The sequence below is a fragment of the Elephas maximus genome, chromosome 3 (genome assembly GCF_024166365.1).
Source record: "Elephas maximus indicus isolate mEleMax1 chromosome 3, mEleMax1 primary haplotype, whole genome shotgun sequence".
Lineage (NCBI taxonomy): Eukaryota > Metazoa > Chordata > Mammalia > Proboscidea > Elephantidae > Elephas > Elephas maximus.
In genome coordinates this window covers 134,327,159-134,352,251 of record NC_064821.1, presented here as the reverse complement: position 1 = coordinate 134,352,251, position 25,093 = coordinate 134,327,159, and the positions used below count along the sequence as shown (strand labels likewise).

At 40.5% G+C, this 25,093-nt stretch overlaps 1 protein-coding gene across 3 annotated transcripts in view; it reads left to right on the top strand.

The window, feature by feature from the left end:
* MCOLN2 (mucolipin TRP cation channel 2) overlaps positions 1-25,093 on the top strand; it is an 80,436-nt gene that overhangs the window by 33,559 nt on the left and 21,784 nt on the right. For all 3 annotated transcript variants that reach the window (XM_049879662.1, XM_049879661.1, XM_049879663.1), the window contains exons 3-7: positions 5,977-6,150; positions 9,175-9,328; positions 15,524-15,608; positions 15,696-15,792; positions 18,335-18,434. In XM_049879662.1, the coding sequence (XP_049735619.1) occupies positions 5,977-6,150; positions 9,175-9,328; positions 15,524-15,608; positions 15,696-15,792; positions 18,335-18,434 (610 nt within the window). The remainder of the gene's footprint in view (positions 1-5,976; positions 6,151-9,174; positions 9,329-15,523; positions 15,609-15,695; positions 15,793-18,334; positions 18,435-25,093) is intronic.

The window sequence follows — 25,093 nt, the reverse complement described above, 5'->3', positions numbered from 1 at the left end:
GATCCCATGGAAGCAGCAGTCAAGAAATCAAATGACGTATTACATTGGGTAAATCTGCTGCAAAAAACCTCTTTAAAGTGTTTAAAAGCAAAGATGTCACTGTGAGGACTGAGGTGCACCTGACCCAGGCCATGGTATTTTCAGTTACCGTATATGCATGCAAAAACTGGAAAATGAATAAGGAAGACTGAAAAAGATTTGATGCATTTGAATTATGGCATTGGCAAAAAATACTAGATATACCACTGGCTGCCAGAAGAGCAAGCAAACCTGTCTTGGAAGAAGTATCGCCAGAATGCTTCTTAGAAGGGAGGATGGAGAGACTTCATCTCATGTAGTTTGGACATGTTATCAGGAGGGACCAGTCCTTGCAGAAAGTTATGATTGGTGAAGTAGAGGATCAGCAACAAAGAGAAAACTCTCAGTGAGATGGATTGACACCGTGCCTGCAGCAATGGGCTCAAACATAGCAATGATTGTGAGGATGGTGCAGGCCTGGGCAATATTTCATTCTGTTGTACACAGGGTCACTATGAGTTGGAACTGGCTCGATGACACCTAACAATAACAACAAGGATCATCCTAATCAGTTAAGCCACTTGAGCAATTTCTAATTTGTATAGATTTCTTGAATACCTTTCCCTTTCTTCAAATCCCACTTTCTCCTCCTCCCCCTTTTCTGTCTCTTTTAGTATTCCATCCTCAAGTCTAAAGGGATGATTTCCTTTTTACTCAGGATTGATGAGAAGGAAATTTTTATGTAAACATTTTCTGTCTGCATTCTCTAGTAATTTATAATCTTGAGGGAGGTGCCTATGTCTATGTTCTTTCACTAGTTCTACTCTTTCCCTCCCAGATTCTTGCACATAATCAGAATGGTATCTTGTTTTACCTGGTACTGAATATTTTCTCCTATACTGATTTCATAATTAAGTTTTAAGTTCACAATCTTTGCCAGACTATACTTAATGAGTAATTATTTTTCTGTCTTACCCTCAGCAAATTAGGTCTAGCCAGTGGGGTTAAGATGCAGTTTGTTGTCAACTCCTTTTTAAAAATAAAATCATTTGGCCAATACCATTATCTCCTTATTTTTACTCTGCAGGGAGGGTTTGGTTCTGCCATAGCAAGGAGACTTCATGGTTTCCTCCCCCCGGTTTGTCTCCCCTACTAAGAGATGCTTTGAAAATCCCAACCCTTACCTCTTTCTGCCCTTATCTGATGCTGGGTCACACATGTGGATCATGGCTTGTACTAGAAGAAATAGGATGCTGGAATTTTTTTTGTCCCTGATACCAGATAAGGATGGTCCCAAACAGATACTACAACTCCTCAGTCTCTCATTCCCAAAGTTGAGCTGGTAATTTTTTAGTTTAAAAGAGGTGGTGGCTTAAAACATCAGCAAATTTTTTGCCACTTTCTTGATAAATCTGCCCACTCCCATTCAGATTTTTTGTGGTTCTTTAGCTTAAATACAAGCGAGGGAGGAATTGGGTCTAATATCCTTGCTTGTTGAGTTAAGTTGGCAGCATTTCCGTTAGAGAACAGGTTCTAGGTCCAGGTCCAGGTCCTGGCTTGCATACCATCTAGCTGTTTAAACTTGAGACAGTTACTCGACCTCAGTTTACAAATATAGAAAATGGGATTACATCCATCAATTGATTTAGCAGTCGACTCCAACATTCTGATGGACACTTGTCCAGTTCCCAATATATAGATGTAGATAGAAAAAAAAGGAAAAAAAAAAATGTCTGTCCTTGTGGAGCTCAGTATATTATCCACTTCAGAGGGCGTTGGGGTATTAAATGAAAAATAATAATTATAAACTTTTTAGCACTGTGCCTAGTACTTAATCGTAAGGGTTGTTACCCATGTTATAGCATGTAGTGTTGATCATGCCCACCATCATAACCTGCCTTGGCACAGAATAAGCCCTCAGCAAAATTTGGCTAAAGAACTTATTTCATGTGTGTATATATGTGTGTGTGTGCACCAATTTTTTTATGTGTCAGTATTTTTAATAAAACTTTGAAATATTTTTGGGCATATTGGTTCCCTGATTTACTTTCAAAAAGGACCATGACCTGCAGGCACCACTGATAGACATCACATGCTTTGAAGAAACTTTAGCCTTCTTTTGCTTGATTTTCAGCACAGGTTGGATGATGTAGGGCCTTTATTGGGTGTTTTCCTTCAAATAGCAGTGTTTTAACAATGCTTGATCCTTTGACTTAGAATTTGAGGAACGTGACTTGGTGAGGTTTAGATGCTAAAGCATGGCATCTGTGTACATTCATTCTCAAAACAATAGTTGCCTTTCACATTTCTGGAAAGCCAGCACTTAAATTCTTTTCTATAAGAATAGTTCTGGAGATAAATGTTTCTGCAGAAGGGAATTGTTTGTATAGCATAATAAAGAGAACTTCGGAGTTAGACTTGACTTCTGGTCTAGTTTGGTGACTTGGGGCAATTTGTTGTTGTTGTTAGGTGCTACCGAGTTGGATCCAACTCGTAGTGACCCCATGTACAACAGAACGAAATGCTGCCCAGTCCTGCACTATCCTCACAATCACTGCTGTGTTTGAGCCTGTTGTGGCAGCCACTGTGTCAATCTATCTCTTTGAGGGTCTTCCTCTTTTTCACTAACCCACTGCTTTACCAAGGGTGATGTCCTTCTCTAGGGACTGGTCCCTCCTAATAACATGTCCACAGTAAGAAGAAGTCTCACGATCCTCACTTCTAAGGAACATTCTGGCCATACTTCCTCCAAGGCAGATTAGTTTGTTCAGAAGAAGGCAGTCCATTCAATATTCTTCGCCAACACTGTAATTCAAAGTCATCAATTCTTCTTCGGTCTTGCTTATTCATTGTCCAGCTTTCACATGCATATGAGACGTTTGAAAATAGCATGGCTTGGGTCAAGTGACATCTTTGCTTTTTAACACTTTAAAGAGGTCTTTTGTAGCAGATTTGCCCAATGCAATATGTCATTTGATTTCTTCACTGCTGCTTCCATGGGCGTTGATTGTGGATCCAAGTAAAATTAAATCCTTGACAACTTCAGTATTTTCCCCATTTATCATGATGTTGCTTATTTGTCCAGTTGTGGGATTTTTGTTTTCTTTATGTTGAGGTGTACTCCATACTGAAGGCTGTCATCTTTACTCTTCATCAGTAGGTGCTTCAAGTTTTCTTCACTTTCGGCAAGCATGTGTCATCTGCATATCTCAGGTTGTTCATAAGTCTTCCTCCAATCCTGATGCCACATTCTTCTTCATACAGTCCAGCTTCTCAAATTATTTGTTCAGCGTACAGATTGAATAAGTATGGTGAAAGGATACAACTCTCATGCACACCTTTTCTGATTTAAGCCACACAGTCTCCCCTCATTCTCTTTGAACGACTGCGTCTTGGTCTACGTGTAGGTTCCTCATGAGTACAATTAAGTGTTCTGGAATTCCCGTTTCTTCGCAATGTTATCCATACTTTGTTATGATCCACACAGTCAAATGCCTTTGCATAGTCAATAAAACACAGGTAAACATCTTTCTGGCATTTTCTGCTTTCAGCTGAGATCCAGCTGACATCAGCAGTGATGTCCCTTGTTCTATGTCCTCTTCTGAATCTGGCTTGAATTTCTGACAGTTCCCTGTTGATGTACTGCTACAACCATTTTTGAGTTTTCTTCAAAAATTTGATGAGCCTAAATCTCAGTTTCTACATATGTAAGATAGAGGTAACAGTAGTAACATTTTCATAGAGTTGAAGTGGTAAATGAGATAATGCATGTAATGCAGTTAGTACAGTGTCTGGTGTATAATAATTGTTGAATAATGGCAGCTATTATTTTTATTATTAAACCTTTCTTTAAAAAGTCAGGCAAAATTTAAAGCTAAAAATTATAAACAACTTTAAAAAATGTGTGCCAGTTTGCATATACAAATTAACATTTGTTTCATCTGAATGGTTCAATAATTGAGATGCCTCGTTTATTACCATGCAGATATATCATATTGAGTCATAGAATGACAGGAAATGACAGAACTGCCAGGGTCATCTAGTTAAAAGTTGCAAATTCCACACATGAAGAAACAGAGTCCCAATTGCTTTGGCAACTTAGTCAGGATCACCTAGTTCTAATAAGTGGAAGGGTAAGGACTTGGGACAAACTTTTTAGACTTATCACTGTCCTGAGAGGAAGCCACTGAAGAGATCATGTGGGTGGGTGGGAAAGGAAGTGCGGGGCAGGGTCTGCATTGGTGTGAGTTCTCTTTCTCTACCGCCTGTGCAGGTGTGTGTGCATGAGAGAGAGGGGAAGGGCGGCTGGGGGAGACAGTGAGAGAACATGTGTGGGTAGCTTGCTGGCCCTTTGTAAACTTTTTAACCAAAAAAAGCATCCACTAATTTTTTCCACTTACTGGGTTTAAAGAAAAAAACTCCCTTCAGTATGTACTACACCTCAACATAAAGAAAACAAAAGTCCTCACAACTGGGCCAATAAGCAACACCATCATAAACAGAAAATATCAAAGTTGTCAAAGATTTCATCTTACTTGGATCCACAATCAACATCCATGGAAACAGCAGTGACGGAATCAAACTACATATTGCATTGGGCAAATCTGCTGCACAGACTTCTCTAAAGTATTAAAAATCAAAGATGTCACTTTGAGAACTAAGGTGTGTCTGATCTAAGCCATGGTATTTTCAATCACCTCATGTGCATGTGAGAGCTAGACAATGAATAAGGAAGACCAAAGAAGAATTAATGCATTTGGATTATGGTATTGGTAAAGAATATTGAATATACCATGGACTGCCAGAAGAATGAAATCTGTCTTGGAAGAAGCATAGCCAGAATATTCCTTAGAAATGAGAATGGCAAGACTTCATCTCACTTACTTTGGACATGTTACCAGCAGGGACCAGTCCCTAGAGAAGCACATCATGCTTGGTAAAGTAGAGGGTTAGTGAAAAAGATGAAGACCCTCAACGAGGTGGATTGATATAATGGCTCAAACATAGCAATGATTGTGAGGATGGCGCAGGATGGGGCAGTGTTTCATTCTTCATATATGGGGTGGCTATGAGTTGGAACAGATTTGATGGCACCTAACAACAACAAGAAAACTGTAGGCAAAAAGAATACTTTCACTCCTGGTGATGAGAACCCTTGGATGCCTAACCTTGTGCTGGGATCCTGTGTGAGGAAGAATAAGTAGGCGTTTCATCTCTGGAAGGTGGTGCTTGGTGACAATGAATTCATTTGACATCATATAGATAAAGCAAGCTCTGTTCTCCTTTCATGGGCTTCAATAACTAAATCTTAGAGGTAGAAATTCCTTTCTTAGGTGTAAATCTTACAAAAGAATTTTTGCAGAGCTGGATTATTTGAATTCCTTTGACAGCTCTTATTTCCTAGCTGGAGTAAGGGGCCCTACATGGCCACTTTTCAAAAATATTCATTAAAACCACATGCAAACTGTAGTTGTGATTTTTTTTAAAAAGAATTTGTAATTTCTAAATGTCAAATCAATGAAATGTGAGTTATGGCTTTACCAAGTATATCAATTTTTAGAACAATTAATTTGAAATCTCAAGTACGAGAAAAATGTGCTCAGAGTTAACTGATTGGGGTTTTTCTTCTTTTTTTTCCCTTAATTAAGGACCATCAGGGTCTTAGTCATTGGGAGTGGTAATATTTTCGAGTTTTATGTTATTTTCCATTACTAATGTACTTAATGAAGCCATTTTTTCATTTGGGCTTGAATTTTGATATTGATGCTATTGGCATAAACCAAAGAAATGATATTTTTCTTGCTGATGTATATAGGTGAGAATTCTCAAACTGAGTGGGAGCAGAGGGTAAAAGTACAAGAAAAGTAAAAATGTGTAGTGGTAGTCATGATGATAAGGCATTTGCTTTCCTTGGCAAATGGTAATATTCATATATTGCGATTTAACTTTCTTTTCTAGCTTGTTCGTTTTGGTTTAAGTAACCAGTTGGTGGTTGCTTTCAAACAAGATTCCACTGTTACTTTTAAGCACTTGTTTTTGAAAGGCTATTCTGGCATAGATGAAGATGACTATAGTTGCAGTGTGTATACGCAAGAGGACGCCTATGAGAGCATCTTTTTTGCTATTAATCAGGCAAGTATTTCACTGTGAATGGTCTGTGCTTTAAGAATATATTGATACTTTGTCTTGTCCTAACAAAAGAAAAAAATATACATATATTGAAATGTTCTAATGTAAATTATAGTCTGCCAAAAATTGTTTATTGCTATTTCTGTAATTACATTTTCACACCAAATTCTAAGTTTTTCTTTAAGATTTATCTTTTTTATTTATACCTTCACACCTACTACGTTTGGGAGATTACTTTACCCTAGATCAAACAGCCAAGAGTAGGTTTATACTCTTGGAAGATTTCATGAGTGAGATGTCAAATCTAAGATTCTAGAGTCTCTACTTTGCTATCTTAGCATTAGTAATCCTGGCTGAATCTTAGAAATAGGCAATGTGATGTGATATAGTTGTATGTAGGCAAATATGTCAAGGAGCCCTGGTGGCACAATGGTTAAGTACTTGGCTGCTAACTGAAAGGTGGTTCGAACCCACCCTCTAGCTCTATGCAAGGAAGACCTGGCAGTCTTCTCCCGTAAAGATTACCAGATAGAAAACCCTATGGGGAAGTTCTACTCTATCACATGGTGTTGCTATGAGTCAAAATCGAATTGACAGCACTCAACTGCAACAGGCAGATATGAAAATTTAAGAAAGCATTTAGGGAAGTGTCTTAGGCTGGGTCCTCTAAAGGAGCAAAACCAGTGAAGTGCACACACACACACACACACACACAGAGAGAGAGAGAGAGAGAGAGAGAGAAAGAGATTTATATGAAGGAAATGGCTCATATGGTTGTAGAGGCTGGGAAGTCCCAAATCTGTGAGTCAGGCTGGAGGCTTCTCCTGAATCACATAGCTGCTGGAGCTGGTGAACCCAAGATCAGTAGGTCAGACAGCAGGCCTCTGGCTCACAGGCTTCAGTGGCTGCCGAATCCCAAGATCAGCAGGTAAGATGGCAGGCCACTGGATCACAGACAGCAGAGTCTGATAAAGCCCAAGATCAACAGGTAAGCTGCTAGCTAAAATCTCAAGAACTGGAGGTCAGATGAACAAGAGCCAGCTGCAAGATCCAGGGTGAGCAAAAGTCAGTGAGCTTTGCCAGAAAGTCCACATATATTGTATGCATGCTGCAACCCCAATGAAGCCCCCTTTCAACTGATTGGCTGCTCATAAGAGATCTCATGATGGAGGTGATTACATTATATCACATCTCATTATGGAAGTGACTACATCATTATATAGCTGCCAAACTCTATCATAACTGCCAAACCACTGAGAATCATGGCCCAGCCAAGTTGACACACAACCTTAACTATCACAGGAGAGAGAATATGTTATTCTCTTTCATTTATTCACTTAATAAATAAATGTTTTAGTACCTACTATGTATCAGGTACAGTTCTAGACACAGGCGGGGGGATATAACAGTGAATAAAACAGACAAAAACTCTGCCCTTGTTGAGTCTTATTCTAGTGGAAAGAACCAGACAAATTGAAAGAAGCTAAAGTTGAAGCCGTTCCCTGACCCAATTAAAAGTTTGAAAGAAACTTTTGTTGATATCATGCTTTTTCGTTAATGGAATGCATGGAATGCATGTTGCATCATTGAGCATGTCTGAATTTTTGGTAACTAGTGTGGATTTTTTGCCTTTCTCATCCAAAGAGAATCCTACCCTTCAGAGTCCAGTGGGCTATACAATGTCCCACTGATTCTACCCCAGAGCCCCCAGAGTCCAGTGAAACATATGTGTCCCAAATAAAAATTTTCAAAATTTCTGTTTTTCCTACCAAAAAATGTACACACCTCATACAGTACCCCGTAAAAACAGTCATTTGAGGCACCCACCTGTTTGTCTGGTTTCAAACTGTCATACGGTCCTCCACCTAGTGGCAGCACGCCCTCTCAATAGGAAAGCTGCTTCCCAAGAAACCTTGAGAGGCCTAAGATGTGTGTGGGAGCTATCGTGTCTGATGGGTCATGATAGTATCAGATGCTGGCTCCCTAAAAACACCTCAAAAAAACATGGTGACAAGGAAGGCTGAGCTTATAGTTTATAGCAATAAAGGAGAAATTGTCTTGACAAGTCTCAGCAGTGGGTGGGGAGGGCAAAGTCTAGATACAGGTTTTGGAGTCTGGTTTAAGGCAGGCCTTTCAGTGGGGGAGGGACTTGGTTAGAATGGGGCGAAGATCATGGTGGAATAGCTTCAGATTCTTTGACACAGCAAGGTGAGGGTTTGGGGGGGTTGTTATCAAATTAAATCTTCAAATTGATATTAAATCAGAAACAGGTTTAAACAAATGGGTTTTTGAGATGTTCCTGAAATGAACAATATGGTTCTTTGCAACTTTTATGTTCCTAGATAAGAGTTTCCTAGAATCATAAAGTCATGTTAATGAAGATAGGGACCTAGTAGAACCTGTGAGTACAGATAGCAGAAGACTAAAGTATGTGACTCTAGACCTAAACTGTGGAAAGTGGCTGGCTGGGTCCTCCCTGGGAGGTCAGAAGGTGGTAATTGCTATGGAACAAAGTAGGAAGGACTCAGAAGTGCTTGAACAGAGTGATGGGCCTTTGCATTTTCATGGAGGTGGTGAGAGAAGACCTCACTGAGAAGATGCTATTTGAGTTAGGACTTGAAGGAGTGAACCATGCAGATAGATATCTGGGGTTCTAGTTTTTTTGGGTAGGCAGAGGGAACAGCAAAGGCCCGAGGCAGAAGCATGCCAGGTGAGCTCCAGGAACTGCCTGGAGGCCAGTGTGGTTGGGGCAGTAGTCAGCAATGAGGTCAGAAAGATATGGAAGGACCTTGGCTTTAGCTCTGAGTGAGATGGGGACCATCTGTTACCTGTTTACTTGAGTTTTGAGTCCTGTGAGGCAGTGTGTTCCTGTACACCTGAGAGAATCACTTTGTGGTATTTTAATTTGGGGAGTTCTATTCATACAAACAATTTTAAAAAATAGCTAAAAGTACATCCCATATGCTATAACTTCTTATCAAACTTTTAAAATCTTGTATGTGTTTTTATTTAACTGTATTTTAATAGTATCATCATCTAAAGAACATCACCCTGGGGACCCTTGGCTATGGAGAAAATGAAGACAATAGAATTGGCTTAAAAGTCTGTAAGCAGCATTACAAGAAAGGGACCATGCTTCCTTCTAATGAGACACTCAATATTGACAGCGATGTTGAGAAAGGTAATGCATTGATTATTTGATTACATTAGGATGTTATCATCTCTGTGGTAAGAGCAAAAAGGCCCTCCTGTGCTGGCAACCCAAATGGAACAACTCTGCTTTTGTGAGAGTTAGCTTCTTGGAGGAGCCACTTTAACATTTGCCTGCAAAGGGCTTTGACTCAGGAAACTGCCACTACAAACCGGGGGCAGCGTTCTGGATATCTTTAGTGCAATTCCGGAGTGTTGGGTTTGGGGTGACATAGGTGTTTCCTGTTTGTTTAGGCTCTTTCTCCCATGAAGAAATGTTTAGTCTCTTTGAAAAACAGAAGAAAAAAAGGCCTGTATTTATTAAATGAAATAATGTGTGTAAAAATGCTTCAAACACTGTTTTTATTATTTGTAAAATATGTAAATGCTCTTTAAAGGTGAATTGTGATTAGTAACTCAATTTCTCTTTTAGAAGATTTCTTAGCAAAAAGTTAACAGCTAATCAAGTAGTAGTATTTTGTGCCGCTCTGTTAAGAATATAAAAGCACTTCAGTGTAAATGCAAAGTGTTTGACTTAAGACTCTGGGGGTTTTGTCATTCATTCAACAAACTTCTGATGTTAAATGAGTGCCTGAGGCACTCCCTGCTTTATATACCAAAACAAAACAAAACAAAAAACCCAAACCAGTTGCCTTCGAGTTTAATTCCAACTCATAGCGACCCTATAGAGTTTCCAAGGAGCTCCTGGTGGATTTGAACTGCTAACCTTTAGGTTAGCAGCTGTAGCTCTTAACCACTACACCACAAGGGTTTTCACTTTATGTACAGGAGTTGCAGAGGTTAATCAATAATGGCTCCTCACATAGCCAACAGTTCATGAGAGGAGGTTCCAGTAGCAGTTAAAATTTGGAATGGTCTCATTAAAATGAAAATATCACACAGTTAATGTGACTGTATTACCTATAATCTAATCTTAAGGTGCCTTGGTAACACAACAGAAGACCATCCCTGTAAAACAGAGGTTCTATCTGGTCTCCATACACTGCCTGTTCAGAATCTCTTCATGATTAAATGTGTCTCATGCTCTTGACTCCAGCAGCAGCTTCTAAACCAGATCAGGGGCCCACGCAGTGTCTGCCTCCCAGGTTGCTTTCAGAGACCATATAGGTGAAGGTCTTAGTTCTAGGTGATAAAATGTTGGTGGTCTTATTGCCCCAGAGACTTCTGTTTTCCTGAGATCTGTTTGGTAGCCAGCCTACAGGCGCTAATCCTGTTCAGCTTCAGCCTTTTACCTGGTGCCTTCAGCTGTACCTCTCACTGTGGATGGTTCTTTTATAGTAACTGAGATAGGAGCCCATGATTCTGGGACTAAGGGCTTATCCAGTAACCCTTGGCTTCATGTAAGCCATTGGCCACTTGCACTTTTAAAAATGAGCAACTCAAATTTGATGCATCATAAGACTGTTTTCCAGAGATTCATAAGTTATTTTTCTGGGAAAATCAAAGAAATGTGGCCAAAATCAATGTAGGTGGCTAGGTAAAATAGGCAGTGCCAGAAAGCAGGTTTGATTTCCTGACCATGGGACAATGGTGCCCTGTTAATTCGCTTTCAGTCAAAACATGGAATCATTTTAACCAAATAGAGAGAACTTGATTTTTAATTTGACTTTAAGAGAGACTGTTTAACCAGGTTAATTTCATTTCCTGACTTATTAAATATAACTTGTTGAAGAGAATCTTTTGACATATCCATTCGAGACATACAAAGAATATTTTTAAAATACTTAATACTAGATTTTATATTTTCTTAAACACATTCGAGGAAGCCTGCTAATAATGGTATAAATAGGAATTGAGTTTAACCTCATTGTTGCGGTTTAAGCTTACGGTATAAGTAGGTTAATTAGCAGAAACTGTTGTGAATTAAAGGAGCCCTGGTGGCACAATGGTTAAAGTGCTTGGCTACCAACCTAAATGTTGGCAGTTCAAACCCACCAGCCTCTCCATGAGAAAAAGATGTGGCAATCTGCTTCCGTTAAGATTTACAGCCTTGGAAAGCCTATGGGGCGGTTCTACTCTGTCCTGTAGCATCGCTATGAGTTGGAATCAAAGCCACAGTAATAGGTTTGGTTTTTTGGTTCCAAACCGGCTACTCATTATGAATTTTGCATTATCCCTACTAGTTAGAGAGTCATCCTTCACTGTGCTAAATGCAGAGATTTGCCTGAATGCCCGGCTTCCCCAGTGGGTTTATAGTTAGCAGCACAACTTCTGTGCAAATCAAGCTGAGTGTTTTCTCTTAATTCAAGCTGTGGCCATATCCCTCCTATTCCTGCCTCTAGGGCTGCATCTTTCCAGCTCAGCCTCAATGGGAGGAGTCTGTGAATCCTGTTAAAAAAGATTTTTCCTACATTTGGGTGGCTATAATTCTAATATATTGTGCTGTTCTCCATTTTGTGATTGATATAATTTTCCTATGTGTTGTAAATCCTAATCTCTGCCTGTGGTTAATGGGGCAAGATTAGATTATTTTAAAGAGGATTAGGGTGGGGTGTAACACCCTTTCTCAGGTCACATCCCTGATCAGACACTGTATTAAAAAAACAAAACCAAACCCAGTGTCGTCGAGTTGATTCCGACTCATAGCGACCCCATAGGACAGAGAACTGCCCCATAGAGTGTCCAAGGAGTGCCTGGTGGATTTGAACTGCCGCCCGTTTGGTTAGCAGCCGTACCACTTTAGCACTACGCCACCAAGGTTTCCAGACACTGTGTTAGACCCTGACTTTTCCATTTCAAAGGCAGCACAGAGGGGCAGCAACAGCCTGGATAAGAGTCAGCCAGGCTGGTCTGTCTCCAGCTCTGTCCTGCTGTCTTTCTGACCTTGAGAGGTATTCAGCTTCTCTAGACTGCCTCGGTTTCCTGCCCTATACAACAAGGGTTTTGGACTACAAAATAATGAAGCTAATTCTTATGTGAGGCTCTGGGAATCATTCATTCTTTTATGGTTTGCAGTTCATAACTTGTCTTTGCTTGAATACAACCCAAGTTCCTTTCCTTTCTTTTTTTATTTTGAAAAAGTATTACAGGAAAGTTGAAAGATAGCACACAAAGATTTACTGTACAGGTAGCCCCCAGATTATGAACAAGTTCCATTCCTAAACCTGTCTTTAAGTCAAATTTGAATGTAAGTTGGAACAATTAGGTATGGTTTGTATCTAATGCCTATTAGTCAAATGTTTGTCTTAGTATATAGTGTACCTTTCTATGTATAAAAAGCATTAAAGAAACACTTCCAGATACTCTATAACATCTTTAACATAACAACACAGTAATAATAGTAATGTTTTGATACACATCGCAAAATAGTGACTGTAATTATGAATCATTATACGTACCTTGAATTGTTAATGTAGGTAGGCTTTACAGGTGGAAACGCTGGTGGCGTGGTGGTTAAGTGCTATGGTTGCTAACCAAAAGGTCAGCAGTTTCAATCCACCAGGCGCTCCTTGGAAACTCTACGGGGCAGTTCTCCTCTGTCCTATAGAGTCGCTCTAAGTTCGAATTGACTCAACGGCAATGGGTGGGGCTTTATGGGGGTTGGTTTGTAACTATGGGGGTTGTTCGTAACCATGGGGACCACTTGTGTATGTTTCATGCAGGTTTCCCAAATGCTAACATTTTATTAGAAACTCAGGCGGTGTAGTGGTTAAGCACTACAGCTACTAACTCAAAAGTCGGCAGTTTGAATCTACCAGGCGCTCCTTGGAAACTGTGGGGCAGTTGCACTCCATCCTGTAGGGTCGGTTTGAGTCGCAATCAACTTGACAGCAATGGGTTAACATTTTACCACATTTGTTTTATCATTTTTCTTACATACTTCTCCAAAGCAAATGCATTCTCCTGCGTGACCAGCGAAATGTTCAAAGTCTGGAATAAACGCTGATACGACCCTGTAATCTGTAAACCGTGTTCACATCTTGTCGATTGTCCTGATGTCCTTTACTAGGATGAAGCTCCTGCGGCTTGTTTATTGTTGTTGTGGTGGATCAGAATCCTACCCATTGTATTTAGTTGTCACGTCTCTTTGTTCTTGCTGTCATTAGCTGCTGTTGTGTCAGTTTTTGACTCATAGCCACCCCATGTGACAGCGTAGAACTGCCTTGTAGGATTCTGTAGGCTGAGCTCTTTACAGAAGCAGATCACCACGTCTTTCTCCCTCGGAGTTGCTGGGTGGGTTTGTTAACAGCTGAGGGCTTAACCATTGCACCAACAGGGCTTCTTCATGTTTTGTCCCTTTAATCTGGAACAAAGTCAGCATTCTTCTCATGATCTTGACATTTTGATGACTAGGTGAGTAGAATGCCCCCTCACTTTGGTTTTGTCTGTTTCTTCATGAGGTCATGCATTTTTGGCAGTAATGCTGCACAAGTAATGTTGTGTCGGTCTCAGTGCCTCTATAAAGGGGCACATGTCTGTTTATCTCTTTACTGGTGATGTTAACTTCCATTCTCACCGTAAGGTTACTGTTCTTCTCATTGTAATTAATAAGTATCTTGTCGGGAGAAACTTTGAAACATTGTATGTATCCTGCCTCTCATGAGCTTTTTTTTTTTTAAATAATTTTTATTGTGCTTTAGGTGAAAGTTTACAAATCAAGTCAGTCTCTCACACAAAAACTTATATACACCTTGCTACATACTCCCAATTACTCTCCCCTTAATGAGGCAGCCCGCTCCCTCCCTCCCTCCACTCTCTCTTTTCGTGTCCATTTCGTCAGCTTCTAACCCCCTCTAACCTCTCATCTCCCCTCCAGGTAGGAGATGCCAACATAGTCTCAAGTGTCCACCTGATCCAAGAAGCTCACTCCTTACCAGCATCCCTCTTCAACCCACTGTCCGGTCCAATCCCTGTCTGAAGAGTTGGCTTCGGGAATGGTTCCTGTCCTGGGCCAACAGAAGGTCTGGGAGCCATGACCACCAGGGTCCTTCTAGTCTCAGTCAGACCATTAAGTCTGGTCTTTTTATGAGAATTTGGGATCTGCATCCCACTGCTCTCTTGCTCCCTTAGGGGTTCTCTGTTGTGTTCCCTGTCAGGGCAGTCATCAGTTGTAGCCGGGCACCATCTAGTTCTTCTGGTCTCAGGCTGATGCAGTCTCTGGCTTATGTGCCCCTTTCTGTCTCTTGGGCTCGTAATTACCTTGTGTCCTTGGTGTTCTTCATTCTCCTTTGATCAAGGTGGACTGAGACTTATTGATGCATCTTAGATGGCTGCTTGCTAGCGTTTAAGACCCCAGACGCCACTCTTCAAAGTGGGATGCAGAATGTTTTCTTAATAGATTTTACTATGCCAATTGACTTAGATGTCCCCTGAAACCATGGTCCCCAAACCCCTGCCCCTGCTACGCTGGCCTTTGAAACATTCAGTTTATTTTGGGAACGTCTTTGCTTTTGGTTTAGTCCATTTGTGCTGACATCCCCTGTATTGTGTGTTGTCTTTCCCTTCACCTAAAGTAGTTCTTGTCTACTATCTAATTAATGAATACCCCTATCCCACCCTCCCTCCCTCCCCCCTCTCATAACCACAAAAGAATGTTTTCTTCTCAGTTTAAACTATTTCTCAAATTCTTATAATAGTGGTCTTATACAGTATTTGTCCTTTTGCAGCTGACTAATTTCACTCAGCATAATGCCTTCCAGGTTCCTCCATGTTATGAAATGTTTCACAGATTCCTCACTGTTCTTTATCGATGCGTAGTATTCCATTGTATGAATATACCATAATTTATTTAACCATTCATCCATTGATGGGCACCTTGGTTGCTTCCATCTTTTTCCTATTGTAAACAGTCCTGCAATAAACATGGGTGAGCATACTGTTCGTGTAAAGGCTCTTATTTCTCTAGGCTATATTCTGAGGAGTGGGATTGCTGGGTTGTATGGTAGTTATATTTCTAGCTTTTTAAGGAAGCGCCAAATTGATTTCCAAAGTGGTTGTATCATTTTACATTCCCACCAGCAGTGTAGAAGTGTTCCAAACTCTCCACAGCCTCTCCAACATTTATTATTTTGTGTTTTTTGGATTAATGACAGCCTTGTTGGAGTGAGATGAAATCTCATTGTAGTTTTGATCTGCATTTCTCTAATCTCATGAGCTTTTGCCTACTAGTTTTAGCATCTGATTCTTGCCTGAAACAATCTTTATACTCATTCTTTCATTGCCCCAGATTGTATTCACTTAAGCCTTCAGGTCCTCACCAAGAACCCTCAGGCCTGGAAGAACTCATCATTCTTCAGCCTGGAATTTTATCGGTAAGTCTTTAAGTCTCTTTTCACATGGGAGTAGGGAATATGTGGTAGTCCATGACCATTCATTACCTCCTGATAATTTTTTTTCAGGCTTTTACAAGTTGAAATCTCCTTTCACCTCAAAGGCATTGACCTTCAGACAATTCGTTCCCGCGAGTTACCAGACTGTTATGTCTTTCAGAATAGGGTAAATGTCTTTGTTTACTAAGCCACTTTTTGTTATCTTTCTCTTTGCATTTTGTGGATCCAGAGTGTAAAGCACAACAGGCTATAAACCAAAAAAAAAAAAAGCCAATCCCATTGCCGTTGAGTGGATTCTGACTCATATCAACCCTATAGGATAGAGTAGAAATTCCCCATAGAATTTCCAAGAAGCACCTGGTGGATTCGAGCTGCTGACCTTTTGGTTAGCAGCCATAGGTCTTAATCACTATGCCTAGGTGTATTAAATGCAATCATGTTTAAAATCATTTTAAAAACACTTTATAGCCTTGGTGATCCATAGTTCATTTACTTCTGAAAACAAAGCGAGCTCTTTCCAACTTTTTAAAACTAGATTCCTGGGTTAAAAAGAGGAATTTTTGAAATTGGCTTTGACCTCCTCCTCTCCTCACATATGATAAAAATCACTTGTCATGACTGTTTTAAGTATTAATAATATCTTTCCCATCTGCAAATAAGTAGCCAATGTTTTCAAACCTTGTGGCAGAAACTGCTACCTTGACCTGAAGGCTAGTTTGCAAAGGAGTGGTTGTTATTCCTTTTATTTTGGAAGGAGGAGTGTGTAGTACAAAAGACTGTTCACTTCTGTGGGGAGAGCAAGTTGCCTTCTCACATATGTGAAGTTCCATGCTTTATTAATGCTTATTGAGGGGCTAAAAGAAATGCTAAGGTGTAAGAGGCACGTAGCTATCTTTTAGCAATTCAGAGGGGTGCTTCATTCAGCAACACAGTAGCCACAACAATAGACTCAAGTACACCAAAGATCATGCAGATGGTACAGGACCAGGCAACATTTCTTTCTGTTATACATAAGGTTGCCATGGCTCAAAGCCTACTCAAAGGTAACTAGCAAGAACAGAGAAACAGTGGCCCTCAGGAAGCTTATCGCCAAGTGGAGGAGACATATAGGAAAAAAGAAAAAAAGTAACTAGAGAAATAAAAGTAATTACAAATGGTGATACTGTGGTAAGGAAGAATGACTTCAGTGGAGACAAACATGATAAATCACATTAGGGTAGGCAAGAGGAACAGGAAGGATCTGGATGGACAAGGAGAAGCAGGAGAGGTGCATGAAGGAGTGAGTTTAGCAAGGGTAAGATCATTTATGACGATGTAGGGCACAGTAAACAGTATGGATTTTTAAAAATTGGCTTTCATTTTTGTTTTAATTCTGTCTGCTTCAAGAAGGTTCTTGGGTGGCGTAAACAGTTTGCACTCAACTGCTAACCTAAAGGTTGGCAATTCGAACCCACCCAGTGGCACTGCAGAAGAAAGGCCTGTCAGTGTGTTTCCATAAAGATTAGAGCCAAGAAAACCCTCTGGAGCCATTCTACTCTGTAACACACTGGATTGCCATGAGTTGGAATCGACTAGATGGCAATGAGTTTGGAGTTTTTTTTGTTTGTTTCTGTTTTCTGCTTCAAGGTTTTAAAGGCTTGAGACAAGTATGTTAGAGCTTCTTCTTGGGGAAATAGAGATCTTGAACATCCAGGGTTAGTGGAGGTTTAATTATAGCTTACAGGTATAGAAATGAGGCCTGCATGGTCATAATGATGTGCTTTGTGTTCAGAGACCCTAAGGCTTAGGTGGGTTTGACCACAGATCACCTATACATTCAGCTCTCCAGGTTCTCTGCCTGTGAACTTTTTGGATTTCATAATGTGTTCATCCTCAAAACCACTTGGTATATATCACTTATAAACTTTATGTGATTGACAAGTAATGTGGAAGATTTGGGGGCATTTAGAAATCTTTTGGACAGGGGAGTCATAATTCAACTTAGGTTCCAGCAGGACTCCTCTGGCTGCTCCATTGGGAGTGGGCTGAAAGTGGAAACTTTAGGTGTAAGTGGACCAGAGGAGGCCGCCCCAATACTGCAGGGGAGATGATGGCAGCACGGTGAAGTGGGGGTATGGCTGAATCCCCAGACAAGGGAGTTCGTTTGGAGGCACTTGGAAAGTTCCAGAGCCCAGGTTGGACGTGTTGCGTTTAGCCCACCGTGGAGAAGGTTCGATCTGCAGCTTTGGAGCAGTCTTTATTGTTTCTGAGAGCATTATATTTAGCTGTTGAGGCAAACAAAAAAACGATTTTCAGCCTAGTAAAAACCTAGTTATGTCACACCCAAAGATCTAAATGGAAGCAAATGCTTTTGAATTTCATTCTGTATAAAACACCAAATTTCATTCAGTATTCTCTTGCCAAAATTGGTGAATTCTGGTTTTGGGTCCTGGGACTGGTTGGTTGTCTTGCTCCAGGGCTTCTCTGAACCAGAGGCGCTGGTTTTAGCAGAACTTCATATGTTTGCCCTTTGGACTTTTTTTTTTTTTTTCCATTAATAATATAAAGTGGTGAAGAAATCATGTGACGAGGTCATTTTTATCAGCATAATTCTCTTTGGATCAGCAAGCTGTTTGGATGCTATTTTTCTTTTTTTTTATAAGTACAATTCATTTAACAGGCTAAGCTTTCTGCTGGGTTGTAATCTGTCCATACATTTGTATCTCCAGATTACCTATGACAATAAAGCTCACAGTGGCAAAATCAAAATATATTTTGACAGTGATGCCAGCATCGAAGAATGTAAACTCTTGAACATATCTGGATCTAGTAAGTATGCTATTTGCCTGCCCATTGTGGATTATGGATGATTTTTAACATTTTTTCTTGGGATTTCGTGTGTTTAGAATGGTTTGAATGGTAATAGGAAGAAAGGGCTCCAGAAAACATTTTAAATAGCAATAGATTCTATAAAACATATCCTAAAGCTTGCTTTTTGTTCATTTCAGCAGATGTTTATTACATACCTCTTATGAGAGGCAGCATGGCGCAGTGGTTAGGAGCACAGGCTCTGGAGCCAGACTGCCTGGGTTTAGGTCCTGGCTCCATTTACTGTGCCCACAGTCTCGGACAGGCTACTTAACCTCTCTCTGTCTCACTATTATTCTCTGCAAAATCAGAGTAACAATAGTATTTACCTTCCTGGGTTGTTGTTGTTGGATGCCTTTGAGTCTATTCCGACTCATAGCGACCCTATAGGACAGAGTAGAACTGCCCAGTGGAATTTCCTAGGTTATAATCTTTACAGAAACAGACTGCCAGGTCTTTTCTCCCACAGGGTGGCTGGTGGGTTAGAACCACCAACCTTTCAATAATCAGCCAAGCGCTTAACCACTGTGACACCAGGGCTCCTCCTTTCAGGGTGTTGAGTATTAAATGAGTTAGCATGTAAGGTAAAGCACTGAGAACAAAGGCTGGTACACAGTAATTTCTAGGCACTATTTTTTTATGGGAACAGAGGAGCCCTGGTGGCTCAATAGTTAAGTGCTTTGGCTGCTAACCAAATGCCAGCAGTTCAAATCTACCTGCCACCCCTTGGAAACCCTGTGGGGCAGTTCTACTCTGTCCTATAAGGTCCCTATGAGTCTGAATCAACTCAAAGGCAATGGAAATGTACATGGAAACAGAACACAGAACAGTGGGCTCAAGCATAACTGTTTGTGAGGATGGTGCAGGGGAGCAGGGGAGTGCAGTGTTTCCTCCTGTTGTACATAGGATCACTTTGAGTCAGAACTGGCTCAAGGGCACCTAACGACAAACAACAATAGAAGCAAAGAACACCTTAGTGAGGGAGACAGACATGTTACAGAATTTCTGATGGGTAGTGGATTAAATTTTTGTTTTTTTTTTTTAGTGGATAGGAATACGTGGTGGAGGTGCAAAAAGGTATGAAGATATAGAAAACAAAGATTAATATTAACTAGAGTAGAATGAAAAATAAATTCTAGAAACAATTCTTGGAAGCTTTGATTTCAATCTGTGACAACGGAGAGGGATCAGGGCCTTCAGAGCTGAGAGGGCAGCCTGCACAAACCCTCAGTTATTTACTCAAACGTGTGAAGTGGGCTACACGGAATCTGTCCTGTTTGCATAGTGAGGGATCACCATGAAGTTAATGATAGATGATCAATACATATTCTTTTAATTTATAAGTTTTAACTGAAATTGCCCTTAATCAGATGATCAGAACAGAATAAAGTATAAAATAACTGCAGCTGCTAATTATTTTTGATTTTCTTTTTTTAAACTGGGTTTGATTTGTGGTCTGTTGCTTTTAAGTTGTATAACATGTTCTGATGATTTTGAGGTTTTGGTTTCAGTAGTTTTATAAACTGACGTAAAACTATGACCAGAATACACAGGTTTAGTTTCTGTTAAAAAGTGATTGCTGTTCCCCAGCAGGCAGGCAGCCTCTCAGCCTCTTTGTCTTTATTTCTGTCTCTCTCCCTCTCTTTCTCTCTCTCTCACACACACACTCGTGTTTTCCAAGGATAGGTTGCAGCCATTTTCTGTGGCAAACGCTGGTATAGAAATGAGGCCAGAATGGTTTAATTCCTGAACTTCCGGTTTGGTTGTAATGATGTTATCGGAGTACACTGAATGTGCTTTGTGTTCAAAGACGCTCAGGCACATATGAAATGTGGTTTGGAATTCATTATGAAGATCAAAGTGACCGAATGGGTTAGTCATTCTGTTGTCGAAACAGTTTCCTTCCCCTCACAGGCTCCTAGGGTCACTGTGAGTAAGAATCCGCTCAGTGGCAATGGGTACTCTGGAGAGAGGAACTCTGGCTCCCTCCTGTGGCTACTGAGGAGAAATACAGACCTCGCAGGCCACATGTTTTTACGTAGGCTTCTCTCAGAACTGCATCCTGAGAAACCTGATTCTACCACTAGGCGAATGCAAATGTAAACTAAAATGATATGAAAGCCTTAAAAAGCTGAAATTTAGGAATCAACTTAGGAAAATTAATTTTTTTTCCATATATGAAGCTACAAAGTGGGTTGATTAGCCTAGCTTTGGGGGAAGTTGAGAGAAGGGAAGTGGGAACTTGGGCAAGGAAATATCTGACGAGAAACTTAAGCTATTTCCAAAAAGTCTTGAAGTTTGTACATACTCATACACTTAACCCTAGACTTTTCTCTCATTCTCATCATTACTTACGTTATCTCAAGGTGAAATATGAGGGAAGGTCTATTTTCACATGCAGACCTCATGTTACGTATGTGACTCCTGTTACCCATCTTCAGGGGTGTCACTAACCTTCACTTTAACTTGTTTTTATAAATATAGAAATTTAGGGACCCAGGACTCAGGGAGGTGTTGGAGGGTGGATCTCCCTATCAATGGATGACATAAGCAGGTGTTACAGGGAAAGGGCTTCGGTAAGTTTAGGTAAGTTTGAGAAGCCCTGGGTTCGAATCACACAGACAAGCTGGAGCTGTGTGTATAGGAGTTCTCAGGGCTTGAGAAGGACTGGGTGGCGTGTAGCAATTCTCTGACCAAATTGACAGAAACTAGTGTTTTACAAGCCTTGGCCTGGGAAATTCCCTTTTGGGACAACCTGGTTTCAACAGAGCAAGAAAGCAATTATGATGTTCATAAAACACTTTTTTAGCACACCAGAGTAATCCTTTCAGCAAATAAAGAAAAAACAGAATACTGTGCTGGATTCCCTGTTAGGAAGAACACTATTTTTCTAGGTCTGGGCTTCAGTTTTCCCATCTTTAAAGTAAGCCCATATAAACAACCTTAGAGAGAATTCCTTGTAGTTGTACATTAGGATGGAAGGCACCAGATGCTGTCCCTGCATCTCATACAGTTTCAGTTCCATCTTCCTAAGAACTGCCCCTATTCCCTCTGCCCCATTCCATGAACCACCCCCCAAAAAAACCATTCCCGTTGACTCGATTCTGACTCACAGCAACCCTGAAGGATGGAGTAGAACTGCCCCATAGGGTTTCCAAGGCTGTAATCTTTATGGAAGCAGACTGCCACATCTTTCTCCCATGGAGCGGCTGGTGGGTTTGAACTGCTGACCTTTTGGTTAGCAGCCAAGTGCTTAACCACTGCACCACGAGGGCTCCTTCCATAAACCACAACCCCCGCACCTCCCCCCACCAAAAATAAATAAATAAATAAAGGACTTAGATTCTGGTAGAATTAAGTTATTTTCCTACCTACTGTTACGGTTTGAATTGTGTCCCCCCAAAATGTGTATCAACTTGGCTAGGTCATGATTCCCAGTATTGTGTAATTAATTGTCCACCATTTTATCATCTGATGTGATTTTCCTATGCATTATAAATCCTACCTCTATGATAATGAGGCAAGATTAGAGACAGCTATGTTAATGAGGCAAAACTCAATCTTCAAGATTAGGTTGTATTTTGAGCCAACCTCTTTTGAGATATAAAAGAGAAGAGCGAGCACAGAGACATGAGGACCTCATACCACCAAGAAAGAACCGCTGGGAGCTAAGCATGTCCTACGGATCTGAGGTCCCTGCACTGAGAATCTCCTAGACCAGGGGAAGATTGATAACAAGGACCTTCCCCCAGAACCGACAGAGAGAGAAAGTCTTCTCCTGGAGCTGGCACCCTGAATTCAGATTTTAGCCTCCTAAACTGTGAAAAAATAAACTTTTTTGTTAAAGTCACCCACTTGTGATATTTCTGTTATAGCACCACTAGATAACTAAGACACCTACCCATTAGATGGTGCCTTGGGGTAACTCATATTTTTAAACGATAAAATAGCTAAAGGCAAGTATAAGTGTAGGTGCTAGGGACTCTTCTAATAGGCACTTTAATAGATTGTTTCATTTCATCCTCCTAACAGCCCTGTGAAGCAGGCACTGTTGTTCTCCCCATTTTGTAGCTGAGGAATCTGAAGCTTGTTGTTGTTGTTGTTAGGTGCTGTGGTGTTAGTTCCAGTTCATACTCTATGTACAACAGAACAAAACACTGCCCGGTCCTGTGCCATCCTCGCAATTGTTTGAGCCCATTGTTGCAGCCACTATGTCAATCCATCTCATTGATGGTCTTCCTCTTTTTCACTGACCCTCTACCAAGCATGGTGTCCTTCTCTAGGGACTGATCCCTGCTGATAACATGTCCAAAGTATGTAAGATGAAGTCTTGCCATCCTTGCTTCTAAGGAGCATTCTGGCTATCCTTCCAAGACAGATTTGTTCATTCTTCTTGAGCCCATGGTATATTCAGTATTCTTCACCAACACCATAATTCAAAGGCATCAGTTGTTCTTTGGTCTTCCTTATTCATTGTCAAACTTTCGCATGCATATAAGGTGATTGAAAACACCATGGCTTGGGTCAGGTGGACCTTAGTCCTTAAAGTGACATCTTTGCTTTTCAGTACTTTAAAGAGGTTTCTTGCAGCAGATTTGCCCAGTGCAGTTCATCACTTGATTTCTTGACTGCCTGCTGCTTCCATAGTCATTGATTGTGGATCTAAATAAAATGAAATCCTTGACAACTCCAGAATTTTCTCTGTTTATCATATTGCTTATTGGTCTAGCTGTGAGGAGTTTTGTTTTATTTATGTTCAGGTGTAATCCATACTGAAGACTGTAGTCTTTGATTTTCATCAGCAGGTGCTTTAAGTGCTCTTCACTTTCAGCAAGCAAGGTTGTGTCATCTGCATATCACAGGTTGTTAATGAGTCTTCCACCAATCCAGCTTCTCAGATTATTTGCTCAGATTGAATACGAATGGTGAAAGGATGCAACTCTGATGCACACCTTTCTGACTTTAAACCATGCAGTATCCCCTTGTTCTGTTCAAATGGCTGTCTCTTGGTCTATGTACATGTTCCTCAGGAGCACAATTAAGTGTTCTGGAATTCCCATTCTCTGCAATGTTGTCCATAATTCGATATGATCCACACAGTTGAGTGCATTTGCATAATCAATAAAATACAGGTAAACACCTTTCTGATTTTCTCTACGTTCAGCCAGGGCCTACATGACTTCAGTGATGATATCTTGTTCCACATCCTCTTCTTAATCTGATTTGAATTTCTGGAAGTTCCCTGTTGATATACTGCTGCAAATGATTTTGAATGACCTTCAGCAAAATTTTACTTGTGTGTGAAATTAATGATATTGTTTGATAATTTCCATTCTGTTGAATCACCATTCTTTGAAATGGGCACAAATATGGATCTCTTCCAGTCAGTTGGCCAGGTAACTGTCTTCCAAATTTCTTGGCATAGATGAGTGAGCACTTCCAGTGCTGCATTTGTTTGTTGAAATGTCTCAGTTGGTATTCTGTCAATTCCTGGAGCCTTGTTTTTCGACAAGGCCTTCAGGGCAACTTGGACTTCTTCCTTCAATATCATCAGTGCTTGACATATGGTACCTCCTAAAATGGTTGACCATCGACCAGTTCTTTTTGGTACAGTGACTCTGTGTATTCCTTCCATCTGCTTTTGATGCTTCCTGAGTCATTTAATAATTCCCTGTAGAATCCTTCAATATTGCAACTCGAGCCTTGAATTTTTTCTTCAGTTCTTTCAGCTTGAGAAATGCTAAGCATGTTCTTCCATTTTGGTTTTCTATCTCCAGGTCTCTGCACATTTCATTATAATTCTTTACTTTGTCTTCTCAAGCCACCCTTTGAAATCTTCCGTTCGGGTCTTTTATTTTATCATTTCTTCCTTTTGCTTTCACTACTTTATGTTCAAGACCAAGTTTTAGAGTGTCTTCTGACATCTGTTTTGGCCTTGTCTTTGTTTCCTGTCTTTTTAATGATCTCTTGCTTTCTTCAGGAAACCCCAGTGGCATAGTAGTTGGCAGTGTGAATCTACCAGGCACTCCTTGGAAACTCTATGAGGCAGTTCTACTTTGTCCTATAGGGTCTCTATGAGTTGGAATTGACTTGATGGCAATGGGTTTGGTTTGGTTTGCTTCATGTATGATGTCCGTGATGTTATTCCACAACTCATCTGGCCTTCGGTCATTAGTGTTCAATGTGTCACATCTACTCTTGAGATGGTCTCTAAATTCAGGTGGGACATACTCATACTTTGGCTCTCGTGGACTCGTTCCAATTTTCTTCAGCTTCTACTTGTACTTACACATGAGCAATTGATGGCCTGTTCTGACGTGGCCCCTGGCCTAGTTCTGACTAATGATATTGAGCCTTTCCATCATCTTTTTCCACAGATATAGTCGTTCTGATTCCTGTGTATTCCATCTGGTGAGGTCCAAGTGTATAGTTGCTGTTTATGTTGCTGAAAAAACGTGTTTGCAATGAAGAAGTCATCGGTCTTGCAAAATTCTGTCATGCAATATGTGGCATTGTTTCTGTCACCAAGGCCGTATTTTCCAATTAATGTTCCTTATTCTTTGTTTCCAACTTTTGTGTTTCAATCACCAGTAATTGTCAATGCATCTTGATTGCATGTT